General features: G+C 42.0%; 1 protein-coding gene across 1 annotated transcript; it reads left to right on the top strand.

Annotated features, from left to right (window-relative positions):
- The first annotated feature begins 10,026 nt into the window (after nucleotides 1–10,026).
- LOC128432941 (4-galactosyl-N-acetylglucosaminide 3-alpha-L-fucosyltransferase 9-like) lies at nucleotides 10,027–13,968 on the top strand. Its single transcript, XM_053417745.1, has 2 exons — nucleotides 10,027–10,113; nucleotides 12,025–13,968. Exons 1-2 carry the CDS (start codon nucleotides 10,057–10,059, stop codon nucleotides 13,063–13,065), a joined length of 1,098 nt encoding a protein of 365 aa, XP_053273720.1. The 5' UTR covers nucleotides 10,027–10,056; the 3' UTR covers nucleotides 13,066–13,968.
- Nucleotides 13,969–15,440: the final 1,472 nt, after the last annotated feature.

Here is a 15,440-nt window from a genome sequence, read left to right on the forward strand (position 1 = left end):
CATACGCACACACAGCTGTACGTTGGGCTCTACACTTCCTCACAGGACCGGTGTTCCAGTTTAACTGGCGGGCATGGCTTCTGGCGACATTCCAGATGTTGAGGCTGTTTTTCAGAGCCGGTGGCAGATTCGTCATTTTCACAAAGCGCCTGTGTGTGAAGTGCGGTGATCTACTGAAGGTCTTGCTCAAATAAAAATCCTACAAAAACCCTTCACGAGTTCATGTGTCCGTGTCAGCATCACGTTGAGACCGCAATATACATTTAAATGGTAAAAAAAAAAAAAAAAAAAGTAAAAAAAACCTTGAACGGGATTCGTAACAACAAGCTGAAACACCATAAGCTTCTAGCCTGATGAAGATCTCACTACGCCACCGAGTCGCTGAAATTTGCATCGCGCGTTAGATAAATGTCTCGTTCTTTGCTTTGTCAGCTGTATATCACCAGATGTGCTTTCAGGTAACGCCCATGTCATCTGGTGATAGTCCGAACACAGAATAAACGCTTTAAACGTAATACCAGGCTTTACAAATCTGACGCTCCTCTTCATAGGAGACACAGGGAGCATTGAAGAACACACACGCGTCACCAGCTCCACTCGAAGTGCTTTTGTTTGTCGCTGGTGATCATTACAACGCGCACACACCAAACAACAGGTACATGTAAACATCCCTCACATCAACAAGGCGGAAGCTCGAGCGGTGTTTTCATGAGTTAAGTTGGTGAACGTGCTTCTAATGGACGTGTGGAGCTGCACGTGTCCTCCTGTGGCTGCTGGTTAAAGTCAGCGGACGGGATTTTAAAAGATGTTCTCGTTGTTGTCGATGATCAGGTTCTGTCATCGGAGAATGAAAACAACCCAACCGTTCATCACAGAACGGGTGTGTTGGTTGTTCGTAGTTTCTGTAATGCAAGTGTTGTTTATCTGTGTGAAATCAACAGATGATCTGTCCGAAGTGTGTCGAGTGTGTTGTCAACATGACACATGTGTGACGAGGCAAATCTGGAAAAATAACTTAACGCACACGAAACGCAGACTAATAGTAAGCACGCAAACTCTTTTGTGGCTTCTGCTTTGTATGAGCATAGGATACAGCCGTTTTCATGATGTCGTGCGTGTGGTAAGCACACGGGCGCAGCGGTGTCCAAATGTGTGACGTGTGACCGATAACTCTTGAGTTTACGGTTACAGTTTGACTGTCACAAGTTAACCTGGGCGTGTTCCCTGAAACAATAACTCATGTTAAGATGTGCACAGGCTTCACAGTCAATTATTGATACAGGTGTTTATGTTTACAACTCTGGTCAGTGGTGCAGTGCGTAGTTAGTTAGTCCCGAAGTTAGTTTTTATGTGGACCACAGCAGATCGATTCCCGTGGTGGGATTTTTTCACATTTATTTTTCCAGATTTGCCTCGTCACACATGTGTCATGTTGACAACACACTCGACACACTTCGGACAGATCATCTGTTGATTTCACACAGATAAACAACACTTGCATTACAGAAACTACGAACAACCAACACACCCGTTCTGTGATGAGCGGTTGGGTTGTTTTCATTCTCCGATGACAGAACCTGATCATCGACAACAACGAGAACATCTTTTAAAATCCCGTCCGCTGACTTTAACCAGCAGCCACAGGAGGACACGTGTAGCTCCACACGTCCATTAGAAGCACGTTCACCAACTTAACTCATGAAAACACCGCTCGAGCTTCCGCCTTGTTGATGTGAGGGATGTTTACATGTACCTGTTGTTTGGTGTGTGCGCGTTGTAATGATGACCAGCGACAAACAAAAGCACTTCGAGTGGAGCTGGTGACGCGTGTGTGTTCTTCAATGCTCCCTGTGTCTCCTATGAAGAGGAGCGTCAGATTTGTAAAGCCTGGTATTACGTTTAAAGCGTTTATTCTGTGTTCGGACTATCACCAGATGACATGGGCGTTACCTTAAAGCACATCTGGTGATAAACAGCTGACAAAGCAAAGAACGAGACATTTATCTAACGCGCGATGCAAATTTCAGTGACTCGGTGGGGTAGTGAGATCGTCATCAGGCTAGAAGCTTATAGTGTTTCAGTTTGTTGTTTCGAATCCCGTTCAAGGTTTTTGTACTATTTTTTTTTTTTTATCATTTGAATGTATATTGCGGTCTCAACGTGATGCTGACACGGACACATGAACTCGTGAAGGGTTTTTGTAGGATTTTTATTTGAGCAAGACCTTCAGTAGATCACCGCACTTCACACACAGGCGCTTTGTGAAAATGATGAATCTGCCACCGGCTCTGAAAAACAGCGTCAATATCTGGAATGTCGCCAGAAGCCATGCCCGCCAGTTAAACTGGAACACCGGCAGTGGAGAGGGAGAGGGAGAGCTACGGTGTCCCTATATAAACTTCTCCGACTCCCCGCGTCCTATAGGCATCACCGTCCTGTCAGATTAAATGTGCCAGAGTTTTTCCATCAAGATCGATAAATTATTCCCCAGGAAAATGGGGAAAATGCCGAAACATCTTGGGATGTTGAAGAAAGTTGGAAAAAAAATCCTGGAACAGCACCCTGATCCAAACCGCACCAACATTTAATGGGTTCTTCCCTGAACTATAATGCAACCTTCCACTTAGTTCAGTTGTTTTAGACAAATCGTCTGGAGGCCCTCACTTTAATATATTTATAAACATATACACCTCCTCTAGAGCAGGGGTTCCCAAACTTTTCAGCCCGCGACCCCCAAAATAACCGTGTCAGAGACTGGCGAAACCCACCTACCCTGGATGTGGTATTTAATGTTGCGCACAGCCACGCACACGCACTATTAAACCTATGCAAACACGGTCATTAATACAACACAAAAGAACAACAGCCTTACAGCCATGATATTATTTTATAGCAATTAAATAAATATAATATAACCAGAATACAGGGAAACTCCCTGTATAAACAGCAGGGCTGAGTGAGCATATACTGTAAGCAGTGCTTAATTTGTGAATCACAAGGTGCCGGAACGCAAAGTACATATGACAGCGCAGGGATGACGAGACGGACACAGGTCCCGGAACGCATAAAGAAAACGGTGCTGAAAAAAACATGCAAATGCCCACTGACAATGCTGTGGGACTTACAAGCCTTAATTTCAAATAATATCCATGGTATACATTTTATGACAATAATTTACAATTATTTTAGGCTATACTGCACAGCACAGGCAAATGCCCACATCAACACAGGTGGGACTTACAGTCAGCAATTAATTTCTCAACATAGATCTAACTTGTAAAACATAAAAAATAAAAGTTCAAAGCTTACAATAAATCACATAAATCTTCCATTATTATTATTTAAAGATTGGCACGGAGGCCTATTAATAGACAGTAAGCTCACCACATTTAGTTGTCCAAAACACCCCACATCACGACCATGTCCGGATTCTCCTCCTCCTCCCTGTTTCGGGTTTTACTGCGTGTGTCTGTGACTGCTGGCGCTGTAGCTAGCTCCCGCTCCGGCTGGCGGGCAACCTGACCTGCTGCTGCCGCGGTACCGGCCTCCTGCCCTGGCTTGGCTAGCTGTCGGTGAAGCTGGCTAGCGGTTGCGGCGCTAGTCTCCTGCTCCAGCCGGTTTTGCTCGTCAACCTGACCGCTGCAACTGCCCTTGTCGCCGCTTGTCGAGGCTTTTCTGACTCATTTCGAAGCGTCTTGCAACTCTTCCTTCTTTTTGAAAAAGGACAGTAAATTCAACTGTCTTTTTGACATGTTTGCATTGAACAGGTAACTCTTTGTTCCTCTCTGCTGCTTGCTCCCCAGATGCGGCAAATTTCAAAAGTTTTTGTCTGCGAAGCGGGGTGCATCAACAACAGATCTCCGAGTCTTTCAAATGACGTCGTTTTATCTTAATAAACAACATGAAATTCATGGGATTTGTTCTGTAAATTATTATATGAATATTATTGTTTTATTTTATACATTTTTTTAACATTTTATTAATATTAACAGAGCTGCCAACTTTTCAAAAAACCTTGGAGTGAGATTTTGTCGGGGGTGACCAAAATATAGCCGCGCAAGCAGAAACACAAGTTGCAAACACAAAAATCAAATGAGAGATTTATTACAAAACGTCACATCAGCGGCGGTGTGTCTTTAGCCGCCGCCGCCGCCACCCCCCGCCCTGGCCGATGTAGCGAACCTCGTCAGCGGCGGACCTCTTGTCGAGGGGGGGGTGGCGGCGCCGGCCCACACTGCCTTCGCGATCGACGTATTGGCCACTTGTAAGAAATCACTTTTTTTTTTTGGCGTGAGAAATTGGATGTGTGTCAAACGCCGAAAGCGTGAGAGTTGGCAGCTCTGTATTAATATTTTTTTCTATACGAGAGGTACCGGATCAGCCCAAATAAGTCCCGGAACACGGGCAGGCCAAAACCAAGAGGTGCCGGATCCTGTTCCGGCAGGATCCGGCACAAATTAACCCCTGACTGTAAGTATTAAAATGTGCGCAGGTGACGTCTGTGCGCGACTGTGTGCATAACAAGCAGCAGACACCTTATTGCTGCCATGTGCAAAAACTTTAGGGTTATTTATTTTGGCCTAAACATTACTTTCATTTCTTAAACTCACTAATGAGATAGGTGGGCAACATGCATGGAGCAGAGCAAGTCCATTCTTGGCTTTATTTTGGAGACGGCGACCCGGAGATCATTCTCCACGTTTAGCTGCGATCTGTATTAATTCTTTATTTACATCAGGGCTGAGAAAGTCTCTTCGGACAAGTCCGCCAGCTTTGATTCAAGATTCAAGATTCAAGAGTTTCATTATCAAATGCACAGAGATAACAATTAAGCAGTCGCTGGCAATGAAATGCTTGAGTCACAGGCTCTCTTCTAACAATGCTCAAGAATTAAAAAAACAAAAACAAAATTTGAATAAAATAGTGTAAATTATAATATCAAAAATGTAAAATATGAGTCAGGGAGGGAGGAGGTGATGAAAGGTTGTACCAGCCGCTCAAAGCACTTCATGATGATGGAAGTGAGTGCTACTGGGCAGTAGTAATTCAGGCAGAGGATTTAAAATTTCTTTGGAACAGGGACAATGATGGTCTTCTTAAAACATGCGGTGACTCCAGACTGGAGCAGTGACAGGTTGAAGATGTCTGTGAAAACATCTGCCAGCTGATCTGCACATACCTTGAGAGCTCGGCCGGGGATCCCATCAGGTCCAGGTGCCTTGCGGGGGTTGATCCGGTTAAGGGATCTCCACACCTGCTCACCTGCGCACGTCCACTCCAGTGCGGAGCAAAACAGCATTACGTTGAAAACAAGCAGCTGGGCAGAGTTTAATATATCTGTGGATTCATCTAACTGTAAAGCATATTTCCCTTTCTTAACTCTATCCACCAGCTGGCACTTTATGTTCTGGGCCATGTGTGGGCCATAGTCCCGTTAGACAGTGGCACTGATTCCAACTCATTCAAGCAGCGGGTGTGGTTCACAGTAGAATAAACAGAGAAGTTGATTTTTCACCTGAGTTTTAATGTTTATCTGATGAATTGATGTCACAAACAAATGGTTGCAACACTTTCGGTATGCTTTTTCAATAAAGGCAATCGAGCGTTTCTGTTGATGGATTCCATTCCCTTGTTTTTTTATTATGAAGTATTTGATGGAGCGTAAGATGCACAACTTCATACTGTGTAGTACTGGTATTTATTTGAGTACACAGGACTTCTTTACAGTGGCCCTGAAAGCTCAACGAACGGCAACTTAAGAAAACACATGCAAGTTGACAAAACACCAGCAAAGTAAAAAAACATCTTCATCAATTTCACAACACAACACAAAGACATTACAGCAACGCGCTGCAAAAAGAGAAAAGCGCTGCAAATACCGGAACGAGCTGCAAATAGAGAAACGCGCAGCAAATACCGTAACGCGTTGCAAAAAGCCAAACGCGCAGCAAGAAGCCAAACGCGCAGCAAGAAGCCAAACGCGCAGCAAGAAGCCGAACGCGCAGCAAGAAGAGGCCACAACACAACGGAAGTGTTTCCAGGGGACAGCTAAAAGTGATGGACACTGCTGCCACAAAAACGTCCAATACACCATAGAAATTCGGTTCGACACAGGGTTCGGCCACCCGCGGCTCTTCGGCCCCTCTGCAGTGGCTTTACAGTACAATGTTGTGCATATGTTTAGCGAACGCTGAACTTAACGAATCAGTTTTCATATTATTAACGTGAACGTAACGATGAACGTGAGTGAACGTCACATACATTTTTTAAATCATCACCGTATCAGGCCATCATGAAATACCAGGAGCGGGCGAGTGTGTGTGTGTGTGTGTGTGTGTGTGTGTGTGTGTGTGTGTGTGTGTGTGTCTGTGTGTGTCCCCCGGCGCATTGCAACATTGTACTGTACAGCCACTGCAGAGGGGCCGAAGAGCCGCAGGTGGCCGAACCCTGTGTGGAACCGAATTTCTATGGTGTATTGGACGTTTTTGTGGCAGCAGTGTCCATCACTTTTAGCTGTCCCCTGGAAACACTTCCGTTGTGTTGTGGCCTCTTCTTGCTGCGCGTTTGGCTTCTTGCTGCGCGTTTGGGTTCTTGCTGCGCGTTTGGCTTTTTGCAACGCGTTACGGTATTTGCTGCGCGTTTCTCTATTTGCAGCTCGTTCCGGTATTTGCAGCGCTTTTCTCTTTTTGCAGCGCGTTGCTGTAATGTGTTGTGTTGTGTTGTGAAATTGATGAAGATGTTTTTTTACTTTGCTGGTGTTTTGTCAACTTGCATGTGTTTTCTTAAGTTGCCGTTCGTTGAGCTTTCAGGGCCACCGTACTTCTTACATACAAGGCAATGATCATATTTGTGACCACTGCTCTGCAGGATTTTCTGCGTGCATTCGTGCAGGTTCATGACGTTTCTAACACGGGACATGTGCAAAAAAATATATAAATAAATGGTTAAAAAGGCAGTGTCATACATGCAGAAGGTGATTTCAATCTATGCTGGTGTCAATATGCTATAAACAAAAACACCTCTACTGCTGCATCACCCCTCACCTGAACAAGATTTCTGTTCTGTCTTGAACGCCTCTTAGCGGGGACTCTCCCCCTGCGTTGCTCAAACTATTTTAACATATGACATATCCTTGTACAACAATCATGCCTATGTGACCGCATCTCCAAAGAAAACATTCATCATTATCTTTATGACTGGTACAAATCCCAGCTACAGCTCTAGCTACCATACACACTACTAAGTCATCAATTCCTCAGCTTCTTGGCTACCTGTCAGGTGTTTTTCATAAACCGGCCAGGATCGGTCTGTCTATGTCACGCAAAAGCATTGTATTGATAGGAGCTAGCACAATATATTTACTAAATAAAGTTTAAAAAGTAGCACCAGCATGTATGATTAACTTGTGAGCAGCAGTGTGAAAGATGGACCACAATAAACAAAAGTCTGTGTACAGGCGGGACAACAGGAAATCAAACACTATCAGAAGGTAAATGAAAGACACGTTAGAAAGTGGCTGGCCGGAGAGCAGACATTCAGTTGTTGTGCAATAGTAGGAGTAGAATTGACGTTGGCTAATTATTAATAATCATGAAATATGATTATTAAAATAACAATTATTTCTTAAAAATAATCAAAAATGATAAAGCTATTAATTAAGAAATGTAACACATTTAATTAGAAATGATACGGTTATCCATTAATAATAGTTAAAATAATTAATGAAAACAATAAAATTATCAATTAAGAATAATACAAATCTGTAATCATTGCTTATTGTCGCGGGGCACCACCCTGGTTACAGGGACCAACGATACAATCTATAAATATCAGTCTCATAATGATAAATGTCAAATCAATAATCTCAATATTTAATATTAATAATTATTTAATTAACAGTGAAGGCTTCTAAGTTCGAGCACAGGCAATCATAATCCAGCTGCAATCACATACATATGCACAAATAATCACAGACTACAGATACTTTAATTACAAAAGCATTTATTAAAAAGGGGAAATAAAGTTAATGTTATTCAATGATTCATCATTTTAACAAACTCCCATATTTCAAAGATAACAACAGCAGCAGCACTTATCACAATTCAGAAAATACATGTAAAACCGGCGGTCTACCTATGTATGTCTGTCTATGTGTATGTGTGTGTGTCTGTGTCAAAGTGTCTCTCTGTGTGTGTGTGTATGTCTATGTGTATGCATGTGAAATAAAGTTAGTGTTATTTAATGATTCATCATTTTAACAAACTCCCATATTTCAAAGATAACAACAGCAGCCGCTTATCACAATTTAGAAAAACACATGTATTCATCTATGTGTATCTGTCTGTGTCTATCAATGTGTGTCTGTGTGGGTGTGTCTGTGTGTGTGTGTGTGTGTGAGAGAGCGAGAGAGAGAGAGAAAAAGAAGGGGGGCGTGGCGATGACGCAGTCACTTGGTGACGTCACATCTAAGATGGCGGCCGATCATGATTCGTGGAATCAAGGCCTAAAAACTCTCAAAATGGCGGATTGACTACAAAACAAGATGGCGGAGCCGTTATGAATTTAGAGCCAGAATGGGAGGAGAGGGAGAGAGGAGGCGTGGCAATAATAGATTCAAAATGGTGGTTTAACTTGCGTTATTCAAAATGGAGTCTATGTTAATGACACCATGTGGCCGGAGCTCACACTGGTGGTCGTCACATGAATTACACCAAGGGATTTTCAGACAAAGAGAATTCTTTGTCTCTGCTTTGGCGTTCGGCCGCATGGCTTCCAGATGTGTCCAGCCTCTCTGAATATAGATTTAACTATGTTACATGAACTGTATTCTAAATACAGGTCGGATGTGTGTATAGGTCGGTTTAGAAGGAGAGAGAGAGAGCATACAAGGAGAGAGCAAAGCTCTTAAAAGCACCGTCAGAGACAAGTTACATTTACTTTACCACTCAGCACCCAAGTGGCGTTGTGTGCTGAGGTTTGAACGGTAAAGTCTCTTTAAAGTTGTTCAAACGGTCACAATGAGCTGGAGACGCTGCTCACGGCGCTTAAAAACTGTGGCACAAGGCCGTAACCGGAAACCGGAAGTGGCGAGTCGCCGCTAAACATTAGAGACTCGGCGGTCTCATACAAAACAAATACGTTCAAGTATTAAAACAATACGCTACGTATTAGATTAACATCTGCCCAGACAATAAAGCCTCTTACTGTGACCTCCGCGGTGTTGCTTGCGCGTGGGGCGCGGATTTCCGGGAGTCCAGTGAATGTCTCGTTAAACCCCAGGATGCGTGCGAACGGGCGGATTCCTGGAAAACAAAATCAGTGTCCTGGCCTCTTAAGCGGTGCTCCGGTGGGTCTCGTGGTTGCAACGGAGATCAGCGCTGGGCCGAATCGAGCGAACTTCTCTTGCTCTTGGAATGGAATTCAGCTTCGTCTCTTCTGCAGGGATGAACAGCGGTAACGCCGCTGTGGATTTGGAAAGAAAGTCTGTGATGCTCGACCGGCGAGCGAGTTCCTGTGCGCGGCCTCTTCAAGTTAAAATAACAAAAGTCCTTTTGAAAATAAAACCGTCGACTGAATAAAGAAATAAAAGAAATGAAAATAAAATAACTCTGGTTGATAAACTAAAAGTTAAGGTTGCCCCCGTTAGCAACTGAATCAGCTGAGAGGCCCCGAAGGGGGCCTGGTGTTGTCTTCAGAGCAGGGTAAAAATGGCAGCGATTATTGGGGTCTCAGTGGTTTTGTTCTACCTGAGAGGTCCTCCTCCTTGAGGAGTTGGTCATAGGATGATGCTGGCTTTAAGCCAATTGAGTGTCAGAAATGGATCTGAGTGGGCGGGGCTTGGAACTGAGCGGGGGTTTCTGGGAAAACCCCAGGACATTTCTCCACCACCAGGGGGAGATTCTTGAGCCTGCAGGAGGATGTTTCCCGCCCAAAGTTTAACAACCCTTTGTTCCTCTCGGCTCCAGTGTCTGGCGGCCCCCCGCTGGGCTCTGGCCCAACACAGTATAACTGGCTTTACTTGTTGGGTTAGTAGGAAAGGACCCCTATCAGACCGAGATGCATGATCTTATCACAAAAGCCTGCCAGTATCAAATTGTGCACTACACAGGAAAGGTAAGAACATGTTTTTATTCAGTTGGGAAAATCCTAATTCTTCTTAAGAATAAGAGGATTGACTTTTTCTGTAATATATCCACCTCATATACACATAAACCTCTTATCAAGTGAATATTGAATAATAGATCAATCCGACTGGAATTTATAATCATGAGAAATATCTATATATATATTTTGATCAGTTTTTCTTAAAAAGAACTTCGGGCTTCTCTGAGGCTTTTGGGAAACGTTTGGAACCTAACCCACTTGTGGCAATTCTGGGAGCTACAAGTCCCTTGTCTTTTATTAATAAATACGAGAAGAAGGCTATTGAATTTGGGATGGTGCTTGCCAAGAAATTGATATTACGTGTGTGGAAGTTGGACTCTGTGCCTACATACGACCTGTGGTTAGGAGAAATGTCTAACACACTGCATTTGGAGCGACTGAGATACTATAACGATGATAGAGGAGATGTGTTTGATAAGATTTGGGACCCTGTACTAGGATTCTTTAATGGGTAGGCCGCTCTATAGTGCTTTACTATGCATATGTATGTGTATTTTTCTTTTTTATTGTACTCTGACATTCACTTGACAAAACTTCTGATCCTTTTACTTAATATTTATGTTTTGACCATGGACCGCGGCTACTAATTTTGATGTGCTTTGTTCTGTATGTTATATGTGTTTGTATGCACTGTCTGTTCTAAAAACTGAAAACTTCAATAAACATATTTAAAATAAAAAAAAAAAAATAAAAAAAAAAAGGACTTCGGAATATTTCGTTTTTTACTTCCATTTATTTCATAAATAGCCAGAGTCAGTTTATGTCATCATGAGCTGTCAGCAATCCTGTTGGAAATCGAAGATCTAATTTAATTAAATTAGGGATCGTAGTAATGTGTATTTATTTAGGATAATTAACTCTCCTCGTTGTGTTTGAAGCTCTGTTTTAAAGCAAGAATGGACAAATGGAAATACATTTATTGTTCTTACAACGTGCCACTATTTTACATGTGTACAAGGGATGTTTCCTACTGAGAAGTCATAAGAGAGGGGGGAGGGGGGTGTTGAGTCACTGGCCACATTATGAGAGACATTACTATAGATTAAAGTTTGTCGGTTTCACGTTCAAATATTTGTTGCAACAATAGAACCGGTTAGTGTTCCTCAAATCTACGCTCCGACTTAGTCACTCCCCCCCCATATGATTAAATAGATATGATGGAAGTGATGAGCCATTACTATTAGAACCGAACAAATGTGGAGCCTGACGTTATGGATCAGTATCTTCTATTCGTGCGCCATCACCACCACGATGTGGCCATTCTCCGTAGGTGCATTGGCCTGCAGGAGAATATACTACCTAGTGAAGCTAATGTATGTAATGTAGGTCTGCTAGGTGCAGACCTTGCATCCGTCACCATGAGGCCGTTCCCCTCAAAGGCAGCCTGGCTGTAGGGAATATACCTAGTGAACTTGAATTTCCTGCGAGCACATGGCAACAAATAAAACAAAATCAAAATTGAACACTTTAAACCCAGCAAACCACCTGATATACAACAATTTCATTAGGCTGCAAAGTATATACAAATTAAAGCATCTGGGATGCAGCAAACCACCTGATATGCAACAATAGTGATAGGCAGCAAAGCACATACATATTATTCAATCAAATTATGCAATCAAATTCAATGAATCCTACAGTCTAATCTATTCCTGAAGTTTTTTTAACAATAATTGGTTGGAAATATATGCTTCTTAATTCAGCCCCATGCACACTGCTTAAATGTGAAGCTTGAAAATCTGAAGCTTATCAGGCCTGTTGTGCCTAGATACAGGTGCAAAGCTGATTGTATAGTCAAATGGTCCATTGAAGTCATGATGTTGTTATCAAAGTGACAATAGTTTATTTTTTCTTCCACAGATGAGAGGATCTTCCAGTAAAACGCTGTTCCTGGTAAACTTAGCTATCGTTGGCCTTATCTGCTGGGTTATTTCTTTATTTGTATACTTAGAGGCTCCATCTCCCGTGTGTCAGACTATGTCTACAGTAGCTGATGAAAAAAATTATGAAGCCACAGGGTCAACTGAAAAGCCCATCGTTCTGCTCTGGTTCTGGCCTTTTGATGTGAAGTTTGATTTCCAAATTTGCTCAAGCCACTTCAACATTGATGACTGCATTCTGACTGATGACAGGTCATTGTACAGCCAAGCAGAGGGAGTCATCTTCCACCATAAAGCAATAAGCTGGCATTTGGAAAACATGCCCAAGGAGCCACGTCCACATTTTCAGAAGTGGATTTGGTTTGATCAGGAATCTCCGACGAACACGGGGAAAACACCAGGTCTGGAAAATCTGTTCAACTTAACAATGGGCTACAGACGAGATGCTGACATCACAGTGAGAGATGAGGTGAAAATCAGGCAAACAGAGACCAAGGAGGAATTTGTTCTGCCCAAGAAAGACAAACTGGTTTGTTGGGTTGTTAGTAACCACTACCCAATTACTGGAACAGCTACGAGAGAGAAATATTACACAGTACTGTCCCAACACATAAAGGTTGATGTCTATGGTGCTGCTTATAATGGGCACCCGTTGAAACCTGAAGACTATTACCCAACCCTTGCGACGGAGAAGGTCAACGGACCCCTCGCAGTAGGGACCGTCCCTGTAGTTCTGGGTCCACCAAGGGAAAACTACGAGCAGTTCCTTCCCAATAGTTCCTTCATTCACGTAAATGATTTCCCTGACGCCAAAGGTATGGCAGAGTATCTGCAATGCCTGGACAAGGACCATGAAGCATACATGAGTTACTTTGAGTGGAGAAAGTATTATGAAGTCACTCCTCATCTTTTGACCTTGAGCAATGAATTCATTCATCCCGTCTGCCTCGCCTGTGACCACATCTCAAAGTACAAAGAATACCATGTTGTCAATGATCTTTATGAGTGGTACTTTCCATGAAAACTACAGTGAGAACATCATTTGACAGACTATAAACTAGAACATATACTTTTGATTTGTGTGATTGCTTTGACATTTATAGAGTAATGATTTAATGAATTAATATAATTCACATGGTAACCGTTGATATTAATATATAGCTGGGGTGTTTTGAGTCACTTTGAGTTGTTTTGAATACATCTAAACAAATAAATAAATATTCAAATCTAAAAATAGGTTTTACCGATTCTATTGGGGTAATTTGGATGATTATGTCATGTTTATTTTTGCTTTGTTTACAGGTACCTTATTTTATAATTTTTTAAAGACAAGTGAACTTCCAGTTTCTACCCTGACTTCCTTAGGTTTTCTATTGAGTAGGGTTGTGCTAATGATTAGGTGGAGCATCAGTTGCATGGATCCAGCTGAGTATCTGCACACTTACATTAAAATCAACTATAATTTTACAACTCTAAGGGATGTCGTATATTTCAGCTACTGGAACTTTATAACATGGTCACATATCATGAAGGCATGCTATGATTCTGAGTTACTTGTTTTTGAGGTTCTCAGGCTTTGTAAGTGCTATTCCATGTGTTAGGGTCATTTGTCCCCCTCTTTGGAATGATCTTTGACCTATCGTAAAGTATCTGACCTGCTAAGGAAGGATCAAAGATTTGGCGGGAGACTTCAACTTGAAGTTACTAAAAACATGTCCAAATTTAGGCATAGACCCTATGTGCTACGTCATTTTATCTATAGTTCTGTGGTAAACAACTCCTCTTTAAAAGGGCTTGCCTGGCGGAGGCGAGCCAGATTTTCACTATCTGGCCTTTGTGATTTCTCCGGGCATACCATGGTGTCCGTCTGACCTGTATACTGTATACCTGGAGCTACAAGGTGTAATAAATATTATACTTGTAAGTACTGAGTCCGCTGAGAATTCATTCAACACCGACCTCGACAAGACTCTTCTGCCTAAAAGATACGAAAGGTACAAGCCTGTGCTTTACACCTGCTTTACACTGTTTTGATTTAAAATTAACTCGCCAACACCATTTGGTGGGGAGACATCTTGTAGAGCAGAAATTATGACCCCCCCCGGGTGTCTCGAGACACAGGGGGGGGGGGGGGTCGCGAAATGCTGTCCAAAAAGTATTTTCAGAGCATAATGTTTACGCTGATTGTACATATGCTGGACATTACTTTATATAATAAAAATATTTGATATTCAGTATGTGATCACAGGTATATCAGTCTCACTCTGGAATTATTGAGTGTTTTTAAATATCCAGAAATTAGTTACTTGAAGCTAAAAATGTGTGACTTTTATTTTGTAAAATCTATTAATTGCTATAATCAAAATTATATTCATAAAATGACCCAGTGGCTGGCTTCCAGTTACCGTTCTGTGCGCTTTGGATGTATTAACCATTAATGTCAGTAGATGTGCGCAGTAGAATTTCTGTGTCGGCTGATTTGACCACAGAGACGCAGAGTGTCGACTGGCTGGACCGCAGTTAATCCCTTCGAACCAGCGTGTACTCACAAACTAATGGGAACAATACTTGTAAGTAATGCGGCGGAACATTTATCCAGAGTCTATACTATTTTGTCTGTGACATTAAGTGTAGTTGTCTTTTCCTGTTTTGGTTTTAGTACTTGTCATTAAGACAATAAGGACAGCGTGGGTCTCTGTTTTTTTTTAAATAAATTGAAGGTATATGTTTTATGTTAGTAAATGTGTTCAAACATGTTGATAAACTTGTTTAATAACTGTGTGACCTAATACAACATGTTTGTTTCATAGGGCTGCCTTCAGGCAGAATGTTTACGGTCACTGTTTTTTCCCACATTTAGATTTCATTTAGATTATTTGGCCTTGTTTAGATTTAGTTTCTTTAATTAATTGGTTTGATTTCTGGTTTCTTTGTTTTATTTTATTTTGTTATTTGTTCTGTGGGCAATGTGCGATATGGTTAATGGGTACTGGGCAATTGAATATTGGTGAGTTATTGGCTCCGTAAACTAGAGGCCCTCTTCTGTTATTTCAGTGTATAATATTGCTTGCAATGATAATCAAATCCAATTCTTAAAGTGTGCTGTGCTGCTGGTCTGGAGCCTTCAACTCCCCCCTTTTTAACCTTTGCACATGTGCTGTTTGATCAGTTTTTAACACCATTTGTACGAATTTAATAAATTGTCTATTTCTGGAATCATCAGCCTCCCGTTCCGTTTATTCTGGATGTATGTGGTGAACCCGATTGGCATTCAACTGTCACCTTACACTTTTTAACCACTACACAAAGGAAAAGTTTTATGTTTTAGCGACCCTCCGAAGAGGCACAAGCTCTTACGGTGTGGTTAAGGGAAGTTTCAAATAAACCTGAAAACAT

The sequence above is a fragment of the Pleuronectes platessa genome, chromosome 3 (genome assembly GCF_947347685.1).
Source record: "Pleuronectes platessa chromosome 3, fPlePla1.1, whole genome shotgun sequence".
Taxonomy (NCBI): Eukaryota; Metazoa; Chordata; class Actinopteri; order Pleuronectiformes; family Pleuronectidae; genus Pleuronectes; species Pleuronectes platessa.